Source organism: Phodopus roborovskii, unplaced genomic scaffold (assembly GCF_943737965.1).
Source record: "Phodopus roborovskii unplaced genomic scaffold, PHOROB, whole genome shotgun sequence".
In the NCBI taxonomy this organism is placed as follows: domain Eukaryota; kingdom Metazoa; phylum Chordata; class Mammalia; order Rodentia; family Cricetidae; genus Phodopus; species Phodopus roborovskii.
In genome coordinates, this window is record NW_026125059.1 from 20,359,390 (window position 1) to 20,380,176 (window position 20,787).

General features: G+C 49.5%; 1 protein-coding gene across 1 annotated transcript in view; it reads right to left on the minus strand.

The window, feature by feature from the left end:
* Ctnnbl1 (catenin beta like 1) overlaps window positions 1-20,787 on the minus strand; it is a 155,381-nt gene that overhangs the window by 4,783 nt on the left and 129,811 nt on the right. Inside the window, exons 12-15 of the mRNA XM_051187661.1 lie at window positions 15,737-15,834; window positions 13,439-13,519; window positions 2,086-2,223; window positions 1,855-1,927 (exon numbers count right to left, since the gene is read on the minus strand). Of these exons, the coding sequence (XP_051043618.1) occupies window positions 1,855-1,927; window positions 2,086-2,223; window positions 13,439-13,519; window positions 15,737-15,834 (390 nt within the window). The remainder of the gene's footprint in view (window positions 1-1,854; window positions 1,928-2,085; window positions 2,224-13,438; window positions 13,520-15,736; window positions 15,835-20,787) is intronic.

The window sequence follows — 20,787 nt, forward strand, 5'->3', positions numbered from 1 at the left end:
GATCCAAGGTATACCTAACAGTTCAGAAAGGAAAACATCCACCTACTATGTTTCAAGCCACTAACCAACACTTTTTCCTTGTTGGGCGCTTGCTGTTTTGACTAGAGGGATGGAGGTGCAGAGAGAAAGCCGGAGAGCAAGACAGCAGAGCTGAGGGTGATCAAAAGCTCTAATTGCACACGTGGGCGTTGGCAGTAAATGCCATTTAAAGCCTGGAAATACAGTCACCACAGATCCACCCTCGGAGGAGACTGGCTGACACTAGCCTAATTCACGAGGCTCTGATGCTGAAGGGGACACCAAGGGTCCCCCCACAGGGCCAGCCTTTTCTATGGAGAAAAGGGCAGATGCCAATGCCTTGTAACTGCCCATCAGCAGAATGGACACAATAGGTACCGCACCCACAGCCTGGTTAAGTCTGTGCCAAACATATGGCTTCCAGCCCCATGCTCTCACTCACTGTTCCTTCCTCCTGGAATGTCACTAGCTCAGCCCCACAGACCAGCTTCATGCCACTTCTCTTGTGAGGCCTCCCACAGGCCTTCAGCTGAGCCTCGCTGATGGCAATGATAAGCATAATTAACTAACATTTTATGACCATCATTTATTAAGATTATTGAGACTCAAACAGCTCCCATCAACCAGCACAGCCATCTCCTTCAACCCCATGACGCACAGAGTCTGAGTCAGGAGGCAGACCTGGAGCTGGCCCTGTGGCCTCCCCTCTTTCTATGGGGACAGCTTCCCATTCTCCACCTGCAAGGGGGCTATGAGCAACTGAAATGCAAAACCTCGGAGTCAATGTGGCCCAACCCTTCCCCTTAGCAGTGGGCAGATCATGGCCCAGAGAGGAAAGTGGTTCTGTCTGTGCTCTACCAACCCACCAGGACCCTGAACTGTGGAGACACTGTACTGACCATCTAAGCCCACCATGTCTCAGTTAGTGTCTAAGTGGCCCATGTTGCTGCTGCAGTCTGAGCTCAGTATAGGCAGTCCTGCCTGTGGCTGAGGCTCACTGGGTGACCACAGGCCTCTCCAGAGCTACTCTAGCTTGGTCAGGTCTGGACCAAGACCCAAGGGCACTTGGGAGATGTCACAGAAGATGGGGGATGGAGGGATGCTCACCCTCAGCACTCACTAAAAAGCCAGCAGCACCTTGCTCAATCTTCCCCTGTTCTTCAGTGTGAAAAAAGGAAAGGGATGATGCTGGCACAGGGGGAGAGCCACGGCACCACCTCAGAGCCACAGCCTATATAGCTCCAGTGGCTTTTTGTCATATCCTTGTTCTCTGCCCTAGAATGCAGTTGAGAACCACGTCCTTGCTTTCTGCTCTGTTATGGCTTTAGTGTGGGCATAATGTGTAAATACATGTTTGTGTGTGCATGCACATGTGTGTGAGTGTTTGTAGAGGACAGAGGTTGAAGCTGGGTACCTTTCTCAATGAACTTGAACTGACTGATTCAGCTAGACTGGCTGGCTAGCAAGCTTCAGGATCCTCCTGTCTCCACCTCCCAGTGTGTGTGAGACCCTGCACATGGGTGGTGGGGATCTGAACCCAAGTCCTCAAGTTCTCATGCTATGAGAGGTAAGCACTTTATTGCCCCACCTAGGTGTTTTAAGAGCAGATGGTCCTGAGTCCTAGTGCTTTTTATCCACTAGTGTAATCATGGAGCTAGAAGGGGAGAGAGACAGCAACAGGTTAGCCGTCTGTGCTCGACACAGATGACCTGGCACGGAGAAGAGCTTGCCGCTCGCAGTCCAGAGCATCTGGGCACCAGTTTCCAGGGATACTGATGGGGTCCGGCAAGCCCCCGAGCATCCCCCAGCAAAGCGACCCAGCAGCACCCAACTCACCCTTGATAATGTGCCTGACAATCTTGATGGAGCTGCCACGCATGTTCAGGATCTGGTGAACCCTCTGGCGAATCTAATAAGGAAGGCATAGAATGGGATGGGGAAGAAATCACCAGGTACAGTGTCATCCTCGCCCCACCCGAAACAAGACCCACAGGTGAGGGGACTACAGGAAAGCTTTGTGCTTTCATCTGTGCAGGGGGCCAGGGAGGAGGCAGGGCGTCCTCCTACCTGGGGGACGTTGGCATTGCAGATTTCAGCCATGATATAGCAGATGTGCTGTAGAATGAAGAGCCCTGCGTCCAGGCGCCGCAGGTAGAACTCGTCCTCCAGGTCGTTGTCTATGATCTCTCCACGTCGCACTATGTCCTGAAAACAAACAAGCATGGGATAAAAGCTGGACAGTGCTTGGAGAGACAAAAGGTGAGCCTCCAGTATGGCCACACTGCAGTCACCACAGCGCAAGAAAAGCCCTTGCTTCCACCTGCCCTTCTCCCTCTGTCCTGAAGCATCTTTCTGGTATTCCTCATTCCACATGGACCACGGAGGCCACAAGAGGCAAGTTCAAAGATCACTTTCCTTTCTGATGCCTTGAGGCCAAAATGATCTCATTCATCTGCATATTCTACCCCAGGAAAGCTGAAGGGACATAGTCTAAGCTAGTATCAGCTTTTTTCTTCTTACACAGCCAGCTCTTTATAAAACCCACTGGTCCACCTCCTCTCCACCCCTCCCATCCTCTTCCCTCCCCTCCCCTCCCTCCTCCCCACAGCTTCCCTGCCTTGACTCCAGCCTTCCCACTCTTCACTCTTCTAATTGTGCCTCCACACACAACTTCTCTATAAGACACGCCCTTCTCCACTGGGAACCCATGGACCTAGTCCCTTGCTCACCATCCTTGCCTCAGCACTGGCACATTACTCCCTCGCTTCCATTGCGTCTGGGGCAAGCTCCAACTTCCCCACTGTGTCTCACAGTCCGTCATCCCTCTACACTTCCTAAGTGATGACAGGCTCTTTCCCAGACCTGCCAGACTGTCTGGGCCCCTCTCTCTTTGCAGCCAACTCTTATTTAAAAACAAATCTCCAACACAACAGGCTCACAGAGACACCACACACAAACCATACCATTCTCCCACTTACAGCATGGGATTCAGCAGCTTTTACTGATCACTCATGTGATCGTCACTGCAGACTTCTAGAACATCACCCCCAACTCTCACCATCTGTGGACAAGCAGCATGGACTGCTGGGAGAATTCTTACCACCAGCTTGACCTCATGTTTCCCAACATGGACCTGAGTGTCTCTCAGGCCTGTACTGTTTTTAGGAACCCTCTCCCAGAGAGCCTTCCCTGATTATTTAAGGTTACCACCTGCCCTCCCCCCAAGCACACAGGACAACATGGCCTCTCCCTGTACACCTCTGCCACAGGCTCTGTTATCATCCATGTAGGTAGTGGACATCAGGGTATACTGTGAGCTCTGGGTAGCCGGGTGGTGCTCAAGGTGAATACAGTAAAAAGCCCTCACCGCTGTGAATCTGAGTGCGGAGAACAGAGGACACACTGAGTCCGCTCAACTTGTAGACCAGTCTACGATGGCAAGTGCTGGGCCCACATTTGTGACAATGGCCCATTTCCTGATTCCCTGGCTATTTTTATGGCCATGGCTCTTTGTGATAACACAGGCTCTTGTCACTGACAGAGCCCCAGGGACAGTGGAATGGGAAGGCTTAGCACTTGGCGTCAATCTCCAGCAGGAGCCCTTCAGAGACCACTTAGTCGCAGATAATGCACTTCTTTATTTACCCAGGGGGCCAGCTGGCGGCAACACAAGGCCACTTTTCATCTCACCCCTAAAGCCTGTCTACAAGGCACAGAGGGCTACAGGCTGCAGACCCGCTCTGTCTGGGATCACCACCACGGATCCTCAGCCTCACTGAGTAGCCAATTCCCTGGCAATCTGGTAACGGCTAATGTTCACCTGGTAGTCACAGAGCACCAGTGATGTCACTCCTCACTCAGATCCTAACTTCCTGCTCTGGGGGAAGGGCAGAGGCACAGGAAGGAAATCAACTCCTGACTTCCACTCACAAAAGCATTCAGTGCCCATACCATGCATTTCCACTTGGCCACAGAGTTTAAAGTCTTATTACACATACATATCCTTATGAGTGAAATTAAGGGGGAGAGGGAGGGGATTATTAATCCCATCGTACAAATCAGAAACCAAGGCACACGGAGGTGAAATTGCTCATTATTACATAATTGCCCGTTAACAGGATACAGACTCCCTGAAGACAGGACACTTCTGTGTAGAAATCATAACAGTAGAATACAGGCCCTGGCCTTACTAGGTGTCTAATAGCAAGGCTATTACTAAGAAGGAAGAAGAAAGGGAGAAGGTTTTTGGAGGGACTGGAATCCCTGCATTCATCCATGGCATACTAACTGCAGAGCTGAGATTGCAGAAGGGACACAATAGCACACATTTATTTCTTCTTTGGGCTTCCTCTTCTTTTTTTTTTTTTTTTTTAAAGACGGTTTGTCTGTGTAACTTTAGCTGTCCTGGATCTCACAGAGCTCCTCCTGCCTCTGCCTCCTGAGTCCTAGGAACAAAGGCGTGTGCCACCATCGCCTGGCAATAGTGCATATTTCAGAGGCACTTACAGTTGTAAGGAGCTTAACACATGGGAACAAACCATCTCTGAAGACAGATGACACAGGACACAAGTCCTGAGCGAATCCTGTGGGAACTCAGTGACTAGACAAGGCCTGAGGGAGTTAGGACACATAGAGCGTCTTAAGTTGAGAACTGACTTGAGACTCATAGGACGTTCTAGACACACAAACAAAAAGGTGGATCTCCATAACTTTGATGAGACCAACCTGGTCTACATAATGAGGTCCTTTCTAAGAAACAAACAAAACACTACAAAACAAACAGACAGAAATAATGGTAAAGAGGTGTGAGCCCGGCTGGCCTGGCGAGTGCAGCAGTAGAGTATCATGCAAGGACAGAAGGTGCTAAGGAGCAGGGGAGTGGCTTTGCTGATGAGCTCCCAGTCACCAGCAGCTCACTTAGTTCTGGCAGGAACACAGAAGGCAGTATGAATAATGACTGCTGCTACATCACCCACCCACCGAAGGGAGCAGCTGAGCCCCTGCAGGTGGCCTTTGGTGTCAGGCACAGTCACTCCTTACTCCCCACAGTAGAAGACACACTGGCCAGAGCAGGGCCACCCCTCAAGGCCAGGCTGGAAGCACTGGGACGCAGACCTGCAACTGTGCTCTCCACACAGCACATCGGCGACCAGCGGGCACTGATTTCAGAATAACAAACGGAGGAGAAGATAAAGAGTACAGCCTCCAGAACGAGGCTGGGCCATCTGGCTGCGTTCCTCTCAATGGCCCAGTGCCTCGACAGCGCTTCCCGTCACACTTTCCCTATAACCCAACCTTTTAACTGGACAGGGCACTGTGCCTGCAGGCTTCTCCATGCTGTTTTCTAGAAAGCACAGACCTAAGAGAGTCACACCAAGTGCCATCTGTTCCTCTTTCCCTTTCCTTGGAGCACCCCCAACATCAGTCCATTCAATGTTCAACTCCAAACACACAGCCTTAGGACCAGAAAGTGGAATTTTCAAATGCAGAACTCAGAGAAGATGATAGCTCGTTCCCAAGAAAGGCATGCCCATTGCCCAGCTCTGCTGAGACTGAGGTTGGCTTCTGAAGGCCAGGGCCACCCCAGCAGTTTCAGAAATGCCATAGAAAGGGGTGTGCAGTGAGGCCCACCTGTCCGGATGGTACATTATCTAGCCCTTTACAATACTGGGCTGTGGGTTTGGTGACCTCACTGCTTAGGGGAAGCAAAAGCAGCAGTAGTTGATACGTCATCCCACACAGGAAGTGGAAGTGACTGCTGTCAGCTGCAGCAGGAAGTTCTCCGTAAGCAAAGCCATCTTTGCTGTGTGGGCCGTCGGGCATGTGTAGCAGGTATCGCCTTCAAATTCCAGACAGAGAATCTGAGTCGCGTCATGTGACTATCGCAGACTTCCGGTGGGAGACAGTGCAGCATGCTTCCCTGGTTGAGGCCTTCCCTCTAGTCTTTTCACTTTCAGCTAAGAGACACAATTTCCCGAGCGCCAGGCACTGTCCTGGATGAGTCACAGTTCTTCCCTGAACCCCAAGAACAACTATCTCTGCGTCCCACACCGGAAGCTCTGGTCTCCTTAGGTCACAAAGCTCAACTGCAGAGAGTGGTGAGGCCGGGCCAGAGAGCTCACAACTGCCTCCAACCTGTGGTTCCTTTGACAATGCAAAAGAACGGAAAAGTCCTAGCATGGACCCTCTCCAGCATCAGTGGCTGAGCACTGGGGCACTGTGTTCAAGTTATGCGAGAATTAACATAAATCACGAACATTAAACGTAGGACTTCTTGGGCTGTCTTTCTCCCAGTAAAGAAGAAATTTAAAAATGAGAGGAGGGCAGGGATGTAGTCCAGCTGGAAAGTATACACCTCCCACCTCACCAGTAACCCACTGTGGTGGCATACACCTGTAATCCCAGTCCTTGGGAGGTACAGGCAGGGGGCCCAGAAACCAAAAACCATCTTTGGCTACACAGCAGATTTTAATGCTAGCCTGGCACATACGAGACCCTGTAAAAGTGTGGTGGCTGTGTGTTTGTGTTTAGAAATATAGATAGCTAGACTAGAAAATTCCATATGCAATTTGAGAGACAGTGAGAAGACACTCTGATAGGTTGTGTTTTGTTCGTTCTGTACAAGAGGGCTAGGATAAAATCTTAGATGGTAATTGAATGGTGCATTGTAAGTGGAACAGATTGCAGTTCCCAGCAGCATAAGCCTGTCGGAGGGTTGCTAAAATAAACAGACTCATCGCCAAAGATACCACGGAGGTGGAATGTGGAGCGTCAAGGTGCTATTACTGCAGGCTGGTGTGTTCTCTCCTTCAGCTGCATCTCCACTTTAAATGTTAATCTGTCTTTAGAAGCACAACCAACGGAACCACCGGCTTCCTACGTGCCTCTCTCTGGTCAAGTCCTCGAAATGCTCTGAGGATGCCATTTCTAATCTGCCCTGACAGGCAGTGAGTTGTCTCTGGCTGATGGAAGGGGACAGTCATAAAGAGGCTGCTGTGAAGCCAATATCGTGCCCTTTGAGCCTCAACATGCAGTCCCAACTGGAAATGCCTTCTCTGTAGGCACAGGCAAGAACACCCCACCACCCAGGGATGTCAGCTTCTTCTCGAAGGCCAAGGCAAGCTTGGAAATGTAAGTGGTAAACAGAGACAAGAGATGTGCAAACTCCCCCAAACAAGCCCTTCCTCCAAAAGCTTCTAAAATAGAACACACAGCTTGAGAAGGATCCTAGAAACTGTGTCTTCTTAGCTGCGAAAAGCTGAGGCTGGGAAATAAACTAGTGTGTGTGTGTGTGTGTGTGTGTGTGTGTGTGTGTGTGTGTGTTTGGGGGTAGTCTAAGTAAGCACCCACTTAGACATTCTCTGGGTAAGAGTGAGAGGTACCCATAGGAAACACTCCTAGAGCTAGGGAAACTAGTCAGGTGGTGCTGTGTGAAAGAAAAAGGAAGTGATGACAGTCACCTGTGACGAGAAGGGGTGGAGATGCCACCGCAGGGAGAGCTTGCCTGATGGATGTGTGGCAAGAACAAGCAGATGCCTTCCAGGGTTCAATTTGTTACACTGGAGAATGGCCCTAGAATGTCTCCACTCTAGGGAACTCAGGGTCTAGGTTTGACTTAATGAGTCCGAGGAGCCTATCGGTGACACCCAGGTACAGCTGGCTGTGAGCCTGCAGAGGTGTGGGAGGCCCTGGCACAGCCTTGATTCTAGCAAACCCTACAACAGACCTGGGAAGTAGCAGGGAAGTGGGGTATCAACCTCAGTGAGTGAGGATCCAAGGTCAGAAAGGCGAAACAGTTCTCACGACCACAGTGTAAGGCAAGTGGCAGATGTGTGGGTTCAGAACTCAGATCCACCGACTTCTCTTCTGATTGCAAATGAATGGCAGAGGAGCAGGAGACACCAAAGGAGCCTATGCCTGAAACTGGGCTTCCCACAGAGGGAGGGAGGGAAGGGGGGAGGGAGGAGAGAGGGAAAGACACCACGAAGCCCTCCCTTTGCCCACTAGCTTCTACTGGCAAGTTACTGGCTGAGAAGTCTGCGAGGCACTGGTTTAAAGATGAGCTGAGAGGAACTCTCAGCAGGATGTGCTCTCGCTTTTTAAAGCTTGCTTTCGAAGCTGGAAAGCATAGCTAGTAGAATAGTGGCAGCCAGGCTCTCACTGTCATCTTCACTTCGCGCTCAGGGTCATGCACCCCACACATCACCTCCACCCCACCCTATCCTGTTCACCCATATCTTCAAGTGAGGTCTGGATGCTCAAGAAACAGTTGGCCTGCTTAAGATATCAAGTCCTGCGGATACTGTTTCATTACAGGGTCCATCTTTTTCTTTGCAGGATAAAGACTCGAATGATTTAACTGTGGCAAAATTAGCATGCAATTTGTAAGTCATTACGGTGCAAAGTATGTGGTGAGAACACTTTATTGAATAAACCTGCTGAGTATAATTTTCCCAGGAACTAAGAAAGAAAAGACTCTCTCTAAGGCTCTCCTCCTCTTTCAGAAATCCCTGCCAGCACCTATCTAATTACGTCTTGCTCTGACGGCGGCTTCTGCACATCGAACCCACAGGGATCTTGGTCTTTTCTGGGCTTCAGCCTGTTTGGGGAGCCCAGTGAAATCTGCTGAGACAAGCGCCCTGGATATTTACTGATCACAAGGGCTGCTGCTTGCTGGGAGAGTTGGAATCATTACATAGCCTTTAAAAGTTCAGATCTTGTTAACCAGGAGCCCCTGGGGTATGTCCAACTTCACTCTGGATCTCAAGGACACTGACTACAGCCTGAACACATTGGGCACATGCCCAGGGCATGGATAGCACTCTCTTTTAGTTACATGCTGTTGTAGTAATACAATATGAACTGAAAATTCATCAAATGACTCAATGCTAGAAGAGTCCAGTACATGCTTCCAAGTACACTCGTATTTCCTTAGTGCACACAGCTGTAGGGCTGGGGATGTCGCTCCACAGGAGACATTTGCCCAGCATGTGCATGGCCCTGGCTTCCATTTCTAGCACAGCAAACAACAAAATGACACAAATTCCACCATGAACCAACCCTATGGTGCTGCTGCAGTTACACAGGAATCTACACGTGTGAGCCTAAGGATTTTCAATGGCTGGGCGAATCCTTCAAAACCTTATGTATATTTTTAGTTATTTGGTTTTTTGAGTCAAGGTTTCTTTTTGGAATAGCCTCGGCTGCCCTGAAACTAACTCTGTAGACCAGGCTGGCCTTGAACTCAGAGATCTACCTGCCTCTGTCTCCCGAGTGCTGGGAATAAAGATGTGGGCCACTACGCCTGTCCTTTTTTTTTTAAACTAAACTTGAGAGGCAAAAATGAAAGTTGTGGAACAATGAGGAGGTAGGGAGATCCCTCCATCCTCCTTAATATCCAAGAGCAGACACTGAACTCCCTCAAGGGGCAGTGGCCCTTTCCTCAGGCTCAGGATCAGGGTGCAAATGTTCAGAAAAGACCACAGGCACATATGAAACAAACAAGCACACCACCTACCAGTAATGAAGGGCTGGGGGCGGGGCTACAACAACTCTATGCCAGGGACTGAACACTCTCGAGGAGGGCTCATATACAATGAGATCTGACCTTGCAGGATGCACCAACTGTAAGACCCAAGGCAAGAGGACAGGGCTGGAGGTAGGGGAGGCAGAGAAAGGGGACTAAACTATGGAAGTCAATAGGGAACTTCCTAAAGATAAGGAAACAAGACTCTCAGCCTGCCTCCTAGGTGCTGGGCACGGGCTATGGCTTTCCTACTTGGCATTAATTTTACTGTACTGCTACCTGCCCAATTTCTCCAAGAACAAAAATTGAAACACCTTAAAAACAAAAGGCCACCAAGGGAGAAAAATAGGCTGGGGCAGTGAAGTTATGTGTCCAAAGCTCTCGAGCCAGGGGAAGGCCTGGCACTGAGCCTAGCTCCCTGGCCCTTGCCCTCCTTTCCCAGGGTCTGACAGTGGACTGCAAACACCCATTCCTGCTTGGTGTGATTGTAGGAGAATTACAGAGTAGTCATTAAGGTGGCTCTAGCTATCCCCTGGATCCCTAGCCCTCCCCAGTAGCACACCACTCTTGGGTCTTTAATTGGCACTTGGGCCCCTTGCCTGGACAGTGCCTGGTCCAGCGCCTGGCCCAGAGTAGGAGTCTGATCGACATTTGCCAATGATTGGATTCTCTCCATTGAATCTTGGTCAAAAGCAAACCACACACAAGTGCACAGCACTCAGGGAAATGGAGGGCTCCAGGGAAAGGTGGCTTAGAGACACATCTGAATCTGTCATCTAGAGTGGGTATCTTTGCAGGCTTGGTGACGTATGGGAGATATTCACTCTTTACTAATCTGAGGGTCACTTCATCCAGATGCCTTAGAAATAGTGTTCACATCAGCCATGCTTACAGAGTTCCTGCATGGTGGTGGGTAGGACATCTGTAATGGGAGCAGGGAGACCAACTGTTTATGACTTAAGAGAGGACAGCAGGAGGAAGGGGTGAAAAGGAGGCTGTATTGCTCTGTGACGTGACACCCATGAGGCGGCTGCATCTGCCAAGATAGAGCCCAAGTGCTGGCAGCAAACCCCGCTCATGAATGTGCCCCGCCTGCCTTGGCTCTTGGAGCAGCACGAGGCTGCGGAGCATTAATGGCCTTGGAATGTTTGCCAGTGCCCAGCAAAACGGCCTTGGCACCAAGGAGACAGATGTTTGTCAGTGAATGGCAGAGCTTGAGTCTGTGGAACACAGCAGCCTGCTGGAGGCTGGGGGAGCGGCTGCAGCCGTCATTCTCCATCAGTGCTAACCAATTTCACATCCTCTTCAATGCAGATAATGGATAATCTTGGGATGCACGCCACGGGACCCCCAACGGCGACATGCAAGCTCCCAATGCCCAGCTGCCTACTGGTCTTCCCTGGAGTATCTACACTCCACCTCACACAAAGCACCTGGTTGTGCCAGCACGCCATTCTGCTGAGGCGGCTCCTGTGGGACAGCAGGCAGGAAGGGTGTTCGTGGAAAGGACTGCTGGCTTGCTGAGGTGACAAAGAAATCCAGTGGAGGATGGGCCTCATGGCAGCAGCTTCTACTCAGTAAGCCAGATACCTTACACACTTAGAATGTGTGTCCAGTCACTGGAAGGGGCAGCTACTCTCACTTACAGATATGGAGACAAACCCACAGAGAGGGCAAGTTAGCTGCCCATGAGCTCAGAGACAAAAGCAGCAGAGCCGGCGTGAACCCAGGCCTCTCTGACTGCCCACATGTATCTCTGTCACTTTCCTCCCCTTTCTTCTCTCCTCCCCAGAGGACAGTTCCTTCCTTTTAGGTGTTTGTTTGTTTGTCTGAGACAGGATTTCATGTAGCCCAGGCTAGCTTCAAACTCATTATGTAGCTGAGGATGACCCTGGACTTATCCCTCTTCGTCCACTACACAGTGCTAGGATTAAGTAAGAGTGGTGCTGGGGACTGGCCCCAGGGTTTTGTGCATGCAAGCATTCCACCAAGTGCTCTGCATCCCCACGTCTTCTCCCTAGGCTTCTAATCCATCCCACTGTCAAAAGCAGCAGTCCCAGCCTGAGTGAAACATGAAGCTAGCAGGGACCTAGGAGCCACATGGAGAACAGTGACAAGCCATGACTGGCAGCAACTTCAAAGCGGAGAATCTGCCCCCTAGGCTTTCTTCTGCCATTTAAATCTGCTCCGGCATGTTGTCTCTGGGGCTGTGTGCGGCAGGGCTGGAGTTCTAGTGGCTATTCCCACACAGAGAACCTTCATTTATGTCTAGCTGTCATTCCCACAAAGAAAGGCTCCCTTACTGTGGCTCTGTCAGACACTCAGTGTCCCTCATGTATCAGATGGAACGGAGGAGTGGCGCGAGGAGCACGCCTAGGTGTCTAAGCCCAGCTCAGCATTTACAGTCCCTGCCTTTTATCTTACAGCTGGATCTCTGTGCGAAAGAAGAAAGTCCCTATCAATCAATTCAATCAATCAGCAAACATCTAAGCACTTACTAGGCTTAGAGATCACAGGGAAACCTCAGCGCGAGAAATATTTACAATCCACTGGTCTGCCTAGGTGGAGGTGTGTTTTGTGGAGAGTGGGAGTGCTGGGCAGGAGGTGGCGAGGAAACAGATCTCAAGGTCCCCCATCCGCCCCAGCTCCAGCCTAGCTGTGCAGAGTGGAGGGACACAGCTCTGCCTACTGCTGGGTAGGATCAGAAACACTCCTGTGAGAGAGGCTCCAAAGCCTCAAATGTCCCTTCAAGGTGAAAACTGAGAGACTCAGGAAATCAAGATCACAAGGAAACTCAGGCTCCTGCCTGCGGACTGCACAAAGTAGGGAGGGGTCACCCTGCACCTTGGCTGCACACTGGGAGAGTCCATAGGTCAGAACGTAGACTGGACAACAGGCAAATGTGAAATCTGCCTTCATTAAGAGGCCTGCTGAGTAAGCCACAGGGCTGGAAACAGAACAACATGGAGGCGGGGCAGCATGGGGGCCACCTCGGAGAAGAGTGATGTGGTTCCTCAAGAAGGAAAGCCAGCCAGGCCCATGGCCCTTAGCAAGCTGCAAGAGCAGAAGACAGGGCCAGCCATGGCAGCCTAGGACTTGGCCTGGGCACAAAGATGAGTCTTTATTCTCTGCGTCTTCTGCGTATGGGAAGCTGGATCTACTGGTTTCTCAGTTTCCTCCTCTCCTCCCCTGGGACCCCTTTCCTTAGACTCCCATCCCCAACTTCCTCAGGACAATGGCAGCCAGCAACTGACCAAGACAACTTGGTCACCATGGAACCAAATCCTGGCACTGTACTCGGGCACTTCTGAGAGTTGTGCTTGTCTAGGGTGACCTCTGTTAGTCCTGTATCCCTCCTCTTAAAAGCTCACTACTTGTTGAGGGGTAGTTACGACCTGACTGTTAATCTTCACTAGATTTAGCGCCTCTGTGGAAATGCACACCTGGGTATGACTATGAGTGTGTTTTCTGAAGGAAGACCTACCCAGCATCACCCCGTGGGCTGGGGTCCCAGACGGAATAAAGAGAAGAAAGCAAACTAAGCACCAACATTCACCTCTTGCTGCTTTGTGGCCACAGATGCAATGTGACTGGCTGCCTCATGCCTCGTTGCCATGCCTACAGACCGACATACTGTGCAGCCTCAAACTGGGAGCCAAAATCATATCCCCTCTTCCCTTAACTTGTCAGGTATTTGATCAAAACAGCAAGATCGGTAACTTATACATATGCACACCACAGTGGCCTTGGGCCCTGCCCTTCTGGCCTGTTAGGTGGCCCGTGGCTGACGATGCACCTTTGCTCTACCTGTCCCGTGTGGAGAGATGAGGCACACGAGGGACCAAATGGAGTGTGTCAGGAATTTGTGAGAAGTGGGCAGGGATGGATACGTACGTGTTTCTCCCCTTCGATTTTCTTGTCGGCCACCTGCATTGCACCCAGATATTTAAAGTGCAGCTCCATTAGTCTGTCAACCTGAAAGAGAGTCACAGGCAGGAGTGAGGCGGGGAGGGCGCACCCCCACTTCATGGCCCTGCTGGCAGAGGGAGACCCACTTCTACTTCTGACACGGGAGCTGAGCATCAGGGACACAACCAGAGCAGAAGGGGGGCTGGTGAAAACAGCACACAAACACATGCCCCTGCACAAAGGAGGGGTGCCCGCCCCTCTAGGACTCCCGAGAATTCAAGCTGCTAACAACAAATAAAGAAACAAACAAACATCTGAGCCCCTTCTTGCAAGGAGAAGGCACTTGGAGTTACATACTTGATATTCACTTAGAACTTAGATTTCTTTTTTTCCAACTGAAACCTTTCATGTTCAGATTCTGCCCCAGAGCTGATCTTAAAAAAAAAAAAGCTAAGTAAAATCTTTTGAGTTAGAAGAGAGTGCCAGAAAAAACTCCTTCAGCAACTTGAAAAAAAGACTTTGACTTCTGTTCAGAAATAACTTGAGTCAGTTTTCAGCCTAGCACAACCATCTTGGAACATGGCCTGGGGACACCAAATGGGTTTGGAAAGGTTCGCTTTCCCCAAGACCTTCAAGGGACAGAAAGAGTGCCACCTTGATGCTGGCCAGACCTCTGACCTACCCGCCAGGCTGGCACCACCACACTCCTGGCCAAGCAGTATTTTTCTGCATTGGAGCCAATGTCGTGTTGTTTCACCATAGCTGCAGACAGTCCAGGCAGATTGCACCCAAGTCCCAACCCGTGGCAGCTCATGGAGACTTGGTGATTTTATGCATTTTCCTCCACATGTTTCTATGTCCATGATTTCTTTAAACCATGAAAAATGTCTATCAGGTAACAGGGAAGTGAGGTCTCTCCTACCACAACGGTGTGGAAACTGGAGCACAGATGCAGCAGCAGGACCGCTGAGATGCTCTGTGCTATGGTACATGGCTACTGGGCAGCACAAAGAGGCAGAGCAGACCCCTCTGAAGGCTGTGCCCCAGCTCTACCTTGGGTATAAGCAGGAATGCAATTATCATGTGTTAAAAAGGGGACTCCGAGCCTTCCTTCTGCTCCTCTGGAACTGCCTACTACTATACATGGTGTGGGCAGATACACAGACTTCTGTATTCAGAAACCTGGGTTCAAGTCCCAGCTCTGGTAGTATTAGTGGCATGATCTTCGGCAATTCTCTAAACGTCAGTTTCCTGCTGAAAACGAGGGTGACAGGGACATTAGGATTAACTGCAGTTCCTGCACAGCAGTGAAGGATGTCTCCTTGTCCTCTACTCCACGGCAGTCACTCAACAAATGCTAGGTACTGTTATTGTTCAATTCTTTTGGTTTGGGATGTGAGACGACAACATGAAATGCTGTCCAATTTCATTTAGCGCAGTGACCACCACCAGCTTCCACAGCTCACCCGGGGCTGCTCAGCACGTCCTTATCAATAACTTTTCTTTTCTCACCACCACCTAGGGAGAGCTCATCTAACCCCCCTACCATCACCAGCTAGTGAGTCTTCGGAGGAACACTAATGCCCCCAACTTAAAGGTGGGGAAAAGTGAGGCTCAGAGCAGCACATTTTCTTTTTTGCACGTGTGTGTGCATATGGAGGTCAAAGGCTGATGCAGGGGTCTTGCTCTCCACTTTGCTTACAGGAGCAAAGCCTCTTGTTCAACCAAAGCTCCCAGACCCCAGCTAGCCTTGTTACGAGTCAGCCAGCTCGCCCTGGGGATCCCTAGTTTTTGCCTCCTGAGTGCTGTGATCATGGGTGGCTGACACACCTGTCCAACTTTTACATGGGTTCTGGGTATCTAAATTCTGGTCTCTGTGCTCACATGCCATGTTATCCCCGGAGCCATGTCTGCAGCCCACATATCTTGAAAGTAGCAAAATAGCTTTAACTATAGACCTCTGGCTCCAAAGTGTATTCTCAATCACCTAGCTGTGCATCCCACCACACCCTAACCTAAACCTTCTTATAATCTCCTCTCATGGGGTCTGAAAATCCCAACTGTCCATGCTGCCACCCCAGGAGCTACTGGCATTCCAAGGGGGAAAGTACATCTGAACACAAAAATGGAAACTCCTAAGAACCTTTAAAACCCAAAGCAACGGACCCAGATGCTGGAGAAGATACTTTAGGGTAGAAGCACTGGCACCAGCACCCCTCAAGGAAGGAGCTGTCTCCCCACCACTGTGGCCCTGGCCCCATCTTCACGGACTCAGTCACCCACCTTCTCGCTGTCATTCTCGGTAAATTTATTCAGAAGCCTTGTCCGCTGCTGCCCTCTCAGGTTGCGCAGGAGGGAAGCCAGGATCGAACAGACATGCTCTGGGGTGGGAAGGAAAGAAGAAACATGCTGAGATCACAGCAGTAATTATTACCTCTTCAGGCCAGTCTGGTCTGTCAGAGGGGGAGAAAGGAGGCGTCACTGACTGAGACTATTGATTAGTAAGACAAGAACCTCAGTGGTGTCATCAGAAAACTAAACTGACGTGGGCATGCCGCACAGATACACAGTCAGAAGGGATGACACCCTCAAGGACAGAGCGAACAAGGAGACCAAAGGGAGGGGAGAATTTCTATCTTGCCTGGAATTAATTGACTGGTATTGTCCACAACAGAACCTCAAACTAATCCCCCACTTACAGATGCCCTGTGAACAGAATATGAATACCAGCAGGACACGAGTGAATGATGAATAAGAAATGTCCTGTCACTTCTCAATTGCCTTGTAACTTTCCTTGGCAACTGCCCTGGAATGAAATACAAAGTGTGATAGCACCCAACTCTGCTGCGCTAACCCCCACTTGATGTGGAGGGGGGCTGGAAGGTAAGCACTTCACACTACCCCAGCCTCCTCAGGTCTGCAGCCCAGTGCTTCCCTCAGAGACCACTATCCCACTCTTGCAAAGAGGATATGGCTGGCACAGGCTTCAGTAAGGAAGATTTTTTCCTTAAGCATTAAAAAAGATTCAGAGATGGCTCAATGGATAAAGGATGGCCCTGTAAGCACAAGGACCCGGGTTCATACCCCCCCGAACCCACATAAAAGCCAGGCATGATAATACATGTCTCTAACCCCGGTACTTCTACAGTGAGACAGGACGAGGGGACAGGAGAACACCCAGAAGCTCCCAGGAGGGCTACCTGGTACAATACCAGCAGCCAGCAAGAGACCCTGCCTCAAATCGAGTAGAGATCAAGGACTGACACCCAAGGCTGTCTTCCAGCTCTACACACGTGCTGCCCACAGGCACTTTACTCTCTCTCTCTCTCTCACACACTCACAGTTCTCTCTCACACACACAAAATTCTCTCTCACACACACTCTCACTCTCCCTTCCTCTCTCTCTCTCTCTCACACACACTCACAATTCTCTCTCTCACACACAAAATTCTCTCTCACACACACTCTCACTCTCCCTTCCTCTCTCTCTCTCTCTCTCACACACACACACACACACACACACACTCTAGATTTACAAACCCTTCGATAATGACCTTGAATAGGTCACAGATATCATCTACTCTAAGGAAACGACAAAGTTTATTTTGAATTACATTGCTGGTGCTAGGGAGATGGCTCAGAGGTTAAGAGTGCTCACTGTTTTTTCAGAAGACCAGGGTTCTGTTCCCACCACACTGGGTAGTTAACAATTGCCTGTAACTCCAGCTCCATGGAATCCAGCACCTTCTTGTGGCCTCACCAGGCACCCACGCAAATTTGGCATGCACTCATGTAGACATGCACACATACACACTAAGAAGAGCAGGGTTGGAGGGATGGGCCAGTGGTTAAGGTCGCTGGCTGATCTTCTAGAGGACCTGGGTTCAATTATCAGCACCAATATGGTAGCTCACAAATGTCTGTCGCTCTAGTTCCAGGAGATCTGACAGCCTCTTCTGGCTTCTGTAAGCACCAGGCACATACCTGGTACACAGATATACATAGAGGCAAAACACCCATACAAATAATAACATAATTTGAAAACTGAAAATAATTGCTCAGCATAGATGATAACTATTTGACAAATGAAGAGACCTTCACACGTAGGTGCTGCCCAGAGATCTGAGTTTTGTGACTGAGAACTTCAAAGAGCCACGGGGAAGCATCCCACATCTGACGGTGACATCCTGGGTGTGTCCTTTACTTATACCTCATATCCCCAAGCTAAAGCCACACTCCTTTGTTCTCAGATATCTGCAGAGCTGTGTTCATCCTATCTTATGTTTCATGTCTTTGGAAACCATTTACACATTGAGAATCAGAAACTTGAACCCATAGCCAGACCTGTCCTTTGACTGTCCCTTAGAGTCAACACTGTCTACTACTTTTCCCACATACTCGTCTCACAGGTCTGTTCAGCTTACCCAGAATGATAGCAAGACCCTATCCTCCCTCTCCAGCCCACTCCATTCACTTCAGGGTGACCGGGTTCTGCAGCCCCACAGCAGGTCCTTCGGGAAATTCTCCCTTCAGATGTGACTCCAGCTCTACACCGTCACCACTGCCCCCCACTCTAGTCTGATGCACCCTCACCCCTGCCCACAACATGCCTCAGCCTGCCTGCTGGGGCCCTTGCTTCCCTCCTTGCTCCTGGGCATAGTCTTCACAGAGCACAGGGTGCTTCTTCAGCAATGGCTCCTGACCTTCGCCTGACTGCAGCTTCTGATGCTGGGTGTTCCTGCCCCAAGGCTGCTGGTGGAAATGTTCCTTACCGGTCACCCGGGCTTATTCTTTACATTCAGAGGCCTCAGCCTTCTCCAGGAGACTCCCTTGTCCATGCTCTTTGAAACACAGGCAGTTCTGGAGTCTCATTAAGCCTTCCTCCTCTCAACATCAAGCGGGGCATGCTTACTGATTTTGTTTACCATCTCCCCTCGATCAGAATACATGTTGCCTGAAGGTAAGAACTCCAGTCTGTTTTGGTCACTACTTACCCCCATCCCCACCCCCATTCCAGTCTGGCATATACAGTAGGTATTTTGGGAAACCTTGATGAGTGAATGGGAAGGGAGCAGGCTCTCTTTTAGGAATCCAGAGCTGGTGATGGGTCCCAAACAAACCATTACTGAGCTCTGGATGGCTTTTTAATGCCTTCATACCTCTGGGTAAAGCACCCAGCCTAGGTACAAAGGAATCTGCCCTGCATGCTGAACAGAAAGGACCAGATTACAGACACTGAGCCAAGAAGGCTCTGCTCTAAAGAGGGCAGCAGCATAAGTAGGAATAGCTTTGAATACACAGTCAAGGAAAGCAAGGCCTTAGGTGAGCCAAGAAGAAAATACAAGAAGGCAGAGCATGGGACACACACAATTCTGCTAGTCAAGGCTGAATGAGCAGGTTGGGGCTCTGAGCCTTCAGCTGGTGAACAGGTGTGAAGAGCCATAAGAAACAAAGTGCATCTCACACCCCAGCTCTCAGACTTTGAAATCACCTAGCACAGCAGCTGGGAACAACCTCCGTGTATACATACAAGGACCCTGACACTTGCACAAGGAGAGGGGGCATCAACCAGTTCTCATAGTGTCTGGGACGACCCTTTCTCTGCTTGGATGGAAAAACCCAGGCTCAGAGCAAAGTGGCACATCCCCACAGCTAGCTGGTACAAGGGCTCCAAACTTCAGACGACAAATTTTCATCACTTGGCTCTGCAGTACAGGAAGTGAGTGCTCAGGGCGCCAAACAACAGTACCCTAACCTGAAGGAGTTCCTTAAGTCTAGAGAGAACAATCAACTATTACAGTGCTGTGTGACAGGTTCAGTAACTTGGTAGGTATGGGACACTTGGGAGCAGAGGACATCTGCCTAAAGCTTCCCACTGAAGAAACAAGATCACGTCAAGGTTTAATCCCATCTCAGCAGCTACATTCCTCCTCCAGACCAACCCTAGGAACATGTCTCTTCCCTGGTAATTTTTTTTCTTCATCAATGTTTTCTCTGTCTTGGCTATTAGCAAGCTGAAGGATGGATTCATGGTACCCAAAGGAAGCAGCTTCCTTATTGCTTTATTGTTAGTCCCAACAGAAAGCAATGGATGAATGTGGTAAAAATGAAACTATACAAGGCATAAATGTACTTAATACTTAATGATAACTATACTAATATTTTTCCTTTACCATTTTCCTCCCATATCCTTCCCTCCCAAGGGGGGGGGGACGGACAAAGTACCTTGTGTGCATTCTCAAGAGAAAATTTATATTGTATACATATATATTCCCAAATATAACTATGCATAGACTTCCTTTTTTAAAATGGCCACCTAGAACACTATTGAATTTAATTAGTGAGCCATTCCTGGGCATTTTTTGATAGTTTCCAGTTTGAGATTTTTTTTTTCCTTGTTATTAAGGGCAATGATATTCACTTATTCTGGCATACTTTTCCATGTTTTTTTTTTTTTTTCTCCCTTAGAGTATATTCTTAATAACGGGATATGTGACTCATGAAAATCACATACAAAATGTTAAATGTCATTTGGGTGGGAGAGATAGATGACTCAGCGGGTAAAGACAATGTCCAGTTGGAACCTCCAGCTTGCCCCTCCCTGCATGATTTGGAAAGCCCCATTCCTGTCTCTCTTGCCAAACCCCATCCTCTCAGAGAATCTCCAACAAAGACCCCAAAAAGTCCAGTTCTGCGTTCCTGGAGACTCTTGAAACCTTCTCCCCTGTTGCTGCCAGCACTCCAAGTTCCCACAAAAGCATTCCAAATTTTGATTTCTAAGGGATCCTTGTAAGATAAGGAAACTACCTTCTTTGTGTATGTTTTGAATATTTTCCTTAGTTTGCCATCTGCCTTTTGGAAATTCTCACTCTAAGTCAGATTTAGCACCAGCCTACTGTTTGCTTTAAAGCTGCTTCAGATGCCAATTTGAGAGCTAGATGCACAGCTCAGTTGGCAGAATGCTTATGTATGTAATATGCGCAAGGCCATGGGTTTGGCTCCCAGTATCTTCCTCCCCAACCCTAGTTCCTAGTACAGGAACAAAGCACACTCTTTTGCCTACATACTTTACAGTCAAGCTATAAGAACGGAACCATATTTATCTTAGTCTTATTAATCTGGACTTGAAGGCTCAAAGAGGTTAACTTTTGATCCCATGCTTGAAAAAGTAGAATCCATGTTATCTGACTCCAAACTGCAAGCTTTCCCTAGCTGCTATGTTTCCCATAAACAAAAACCAATCATCTGGTTGTTAAAGAAGGAAGAGGGGGCACCAGAAACCAAACTGACCTAAAAACAGGCCCCACAGGGGCTCACTGTGTCCATAACACAGG